Here is a 4633-nt window from a genome sequence, read left to right as displayed (position 1 = left end):
CCGGGTGGTAATGACATTCCTGAGTTGTTCAAGTTAGTCCTTCCTGCTCCTAGATCGTCCTTAGACTTTAAGCAGTTGGGTTCCAGTTCCAGGTCTTTACTGGGTACCCGAGAACAGACAATCTGCCACTAACCAGTTCCGGGGGGGCCCCATATCCAGGCTAAGAGGAAGGGAGGAGGGACCTTCCTGGAAGTGATAAAGGAAGCTTAAGCCTAGGGCAAACTTTTAAAACTGCAAACCAAAGTCAAGTATTGGGGTATCCTCCTCCATCTAGCTTCAGATGAAGAAGCTGCTCACTGGAGGTGCTCAGAGATCCTTCAACGCAGGCCTGGGTGGCCCATGAATTCTTGTTGGGGTGTGAACTGCTACATGCTGTAGTGATTAGAGCACAAGGATAACCAGAGCTGCCAGAAACCCTGGCATTCCTCAGAGTCTTGGTCTCGGCTCTCACCGGCCCAATGCATGACTCCTCTTCTAGATCACACTCCACACCGTTCCTTAAATATGCCCGGGCAAGGCAGAATTAGAGCTCCAAAACTTGATCTGGGAGGAGGAAGTGGAAGGGCTTTTTTTTTTTTTTTTTTTTTTTTTTTAAGTTCTGCCTGGATGGAAAGGCTGGGCTTGTTGTGCCCCAGAACCGCTGGGGGGTGTGTGTGTGTGACAGTGGCCATGAAAACACCTTTAGTGGAGCAAGACGGAATGGGTCCACTTTTCGTTACCAGTCCTTCCAGTCAGTGACTGCCACGAGTCCTCCCCCAACACACTCCACACAACAGTTTTCCATGGCGGAAATGACCTGGGTCTCCCCCAGCCAGGAGAAGGCGGGACACGCCAAGGCCAGTCCACACAAAGCCAGCTGAGTGACTAGGGATGTCTAGGGCACTGGGGCAGTGGGGAGTCCACTCAGCGGATGGTAACAGGATGGTAACAACGTAGCTGGAAGCCAGAGAAGGAAGCAAAGATCCAGGACACGCAGGTGTGAAATGGGAGAAGGCTCATTACTTAGGTCTGCCAGTTCTCCACCCACCACAGTCCCCATTTGAGGACCAAAACAATGGCACCTCCCTTTTGTTACTAACCAGAGTTTCCCCAGCCAAATTCCCCAACCAATCAGGCCCCATCACCTCACTTTGGGGAAATTACGTTCAACCCGCCTCCCCTCCCCCACTCGGGGACTGGCTTCCCCGGCCCCTGCCCCTTGATTGGAACCAGACGCAAACCTTCGCCAACATTCTTCAAACTTTCATGGGCCCGCCACCTTCCTTTATTTTGGAACTGCGCACCCAGAAACCCCCACATTTGGAAGAGACCCTGTATGTGTTCCCAGTTAAGGACCAGTTCTGCTTTCGACTGCCGCTGTGGGGAAGGACCTGAGACCCTTTCCGAGATGGGGATGGAGCAACCTTTTCAGGCCCGTCACCCCGCTTCCGCTCGTGACTCCAAGGTTCCGCTGGTCTCCGCGGCCACTGGGGAAAGCCTAGGTCCCTCGACGACCCCCGCCCCGCCCCGCCCCGCCTCCCATTGAGACCCAGTGCCTCTCACCCTCGCCGGCGTCAGCAGAATCTCCGCGGCCGGGGCAGATGCCGAGGCCGGACCAGACGCCGCTGCTTTGTCTGCTTTTTCGGCCTTGACGCCCGCTACCGCGGGCTGGAAGCTGATCTTCACCATGGCTGCGCTGACCCGCGCCTGCTCCCTGCAGCCCTTGCCCGTGCAACCTCGATCGCAGTGCCTACTTCTTGCTGCGCTGCAGGCACCGGAAGTTTGGATGGCTTGGGAGTCCTCGCCTCTATCCCCGCCCCGAACACGTCCCGCCCCGCCTTCCACGGAAGGACCAGACGCCTGCGCCGAGCTTCACCGCGCAGCACTGTAGCTGAAGAATGCTGAGGTTCCTTCCACTTCTTGTTCATATTCATTCATTGGGCCCCTTCCTTCTCCCTGCGCAAGACTAGCAGCCTCACATTTCGGTTAACACGGCGTTGCCTGGCAACGTACTTCTAACAAACTGCATCTCCCTGCTCCTCGATCTTGCTTCCTCTTTCTTTATGCTGAGAGATGAAGCAGACTAACTTCCTAAGCTTTCCTTCTCCAACATGTGTTAGGCTGGAAAGGGGCATCGAGTCCAGATGCCTAGCTGCTTGCCTCTGTCCTGAATTCTAAATCCATCCCCACGCCCTTCATTGGCCACCATGCCTCCTTCTCTATCCTTCTTCCTGCAAAACCTTCAGGGAGTGGAAGTGGGAAACTTGGGGTGCACAAGTCCTATGATACTTTGCAGGAGCGTAATCGTGACTGGAAAATAATGACAAGTATTACAGGGGCTGGGCCAGAGATTTTGGGTTCCAGTCACGACTCTGCTCCTGCGAAAGTATCACTGGTACCAGTAAGAAGCCAAGGCTTAGGTTGCAGGGCCACCTCTTGATAATAAAGCCCTAGATCTCTCCTCGCTGTTCCTGGTCCAGGCTGTGATTGCATCCAGCATGCCGTGTCTGACAGCAGTTCTGCAGTGATGCTCAGAGTGGGAGGCAGAGGATTCTTCCAGCTTATGGAGGGCAGTCCAGTAGGCTGCGTCTACTGCCTTCTCCTACCTGTTAGGGCTTGGACAGTGTGCACATGGGTATAAAGTTTGAATGTATGTAGAGGCCGACAACTGATGTCTTCTGCTATTGCTCTTCCCTGTTCCTTTAAGATGGGCTCTCACTGAGCCTGACGCTGGCTGGCTGGTGAATTCTCGGGAGTCACTGGCTCTGTCTCCTCCTCCATCCAAATGCTGGACTTACAAACACATGCATCATTATTTTACAAGTGTTCTGGGGATCTGAACTCAGGTCGTTGTGCTTTCGCAGCAAGCGCTCTCACCCACTGAACCAACTCCTTAGATCTGGGAATAAATCTTATAAGCCAAGTTTTTAAAAGGCACAAAATTCCACCAAGGGTTTATACCTCAAGTGAGTGGAGAAATGCCGTATTCTTGGAAGGGAAGGTTATAACACTGCCAGCTCTCTCTCAAAGTAAAGCAGCTGTGATCCAAACCCTGAAGGATCAGGGGCGGCAGTGGAAGTTCTATCTTGAAAAGTCATCCACTGCAGTTGGCAGGAAGTGTGAAAAGGGAACTTGGGATGGATGTTCTTGGTTGTTAACTTACTGCATCTGAGATTAACTAAGAGCCAAGTGGCTGCGTTCGCCTGGGAGGGATTTAATTGTCCCAATTAAGTCATAAGAAGTGGGAAGACCCTCTTTAAATCCTAATGTTTTGAAGCAGAAAAAAAAATCTACCTTTAATCTGGACCATACCTTCTTCTGTCAGCCCATATATAAAGGACGTTAATGATGGAAACTTTCCCTGCTTTCCTTCACTCTAGCTGCAAAGCCTGTTCCTTCACTGGCATTAGAGCTACTTCTTTGGGATTCTGTCCTATACCGAGGACCAGCTGAGACAGACAGCCTTGTAGACCGAACAACAAACAGCTGGACTCTCAGATTGGTATATATTATGATGTATATGCATATGATATATAATATGTATTATGATATATATTGCTCTCCTCTATTATATATGTGATACATGTATCATATATATCCCTATATATACACACTTATATACATATACACATTCATAAGTAAAAACTGATATATATCTCTATCAGTTCTGTTCCTCTACATAACCCTGAGTAATACAGAAGTATTAATGGCTGGAGATGCTGAGACAACCAAAGCGACAGTGTGAGAAGGAAATGCTGAGAGGATAAAGCGCTGGGGGACTTTCCAAGTTCAAGGGAACTAGTGATGGACACTTGAAGTACTGACATATCCGAAGATACTGTGAATGGTAGCCTTGTATCCTGCAGGGATGTGGTTGATACAGTGTAGATGCAGTTTAAAGGGTCATATGCTGGGGAATCTGGTCCTCGGTGTGACAATGTTGGGTAGGACTTTTAGGAGGTGGGGCCTGGGAGGTATTTAGGTCCTAATTGGGGAGATTGCTCTCGGAAGAGTTTAGAGGTTTCTTTGGGGATACTCATCCTTTCTCATAAGAAGGCTGCCAGGGAAGCCTGAGCCTGGCTCTACTCGGACTCTCTGGCTTTGGGTTTTACAGATGCTGAGGTGCCCAGAAAGCCCTCACTATGAACAATGCCCACTGTCTTCCAAAAGAAGGAGCTTGATAAACCTTTCTTCATTAAGTTTGCATGCTGCTGGAATTTGTTATGATGATAAAAAAAGACAAAACAAAAAACAAAAAACAAAAACAAAGCAAAACAGACAGGAAACAATGGAAAACTGGAGATGTCGTAAGGATATTGAAGATGGGGTACTTTGGAAAGAATCCACAAAAAGAGACAATCTTTAGAAAATATAGTTGTGGGCTGGAGAGATGGCTCAGCGGTTAAGAGCACCGACTGTTCTTCCCGAGGTCCTGAGTTCAAATCCCAGCAACCACATGGTGGCTCACAACCATCTGTAATGAAATCTGATGCCCTCTTCTGGTGTGTCTGAAGACAGCTATAATGTACTCATATATAATAAATAAATAAAATATTTAAAAAAAAAGAAAATATAGTTGTAACAAGAGAAAGTGTCAGTACAAGGAGAACGAATGGTTTTAAACCATAGGGGTGACAGATCATGCAAATTATAA

The 4633-nt window shown here is 49.0% G+C and overlaps 1 protein-coding gene across 1 annotated transcript in view; it reads right to left on the bottom strand.

Annotated features, from left to right (window-relative positions):
• Positions 1–1740, bottom strand: part of Itm2c (integral membrane protein 2C) — a 13816-nt gene extending 12076 nt beyond the window's left edge. Inside the window, exon 1 of the mRNA NM_001009674.1 lies at positions 1543–1740. Coding sequence (NP_001009674.1) covers positions 1543–1668 — 126 coding nt within the window. The 5' untranslated portion in view covers positions 1669–1740. The remainder of the gene's footprint in view (positions 1–1542) is intronic.
• Between the last annotated feature and the right edge of the window lie 2893 nt (positions 1741–4633).

The sequence above is a fragment of the Rattus norvegicus genome, chromosome 9 (assembly GCF_036323735.1).
Source record: "Rattus norvegicus strain BN/NHsdMcwi chromosome 9, GRCr8, whole genome shotgun sequence".
NCBI lineage: Eukaryota > Metazoa > Chordata > Mammalia > Rodentia > Muridae > Rattus > Rattus norvegicus.
This window is presented reverse-complemented; position numbering and strand designations above follow the sequence as displayed.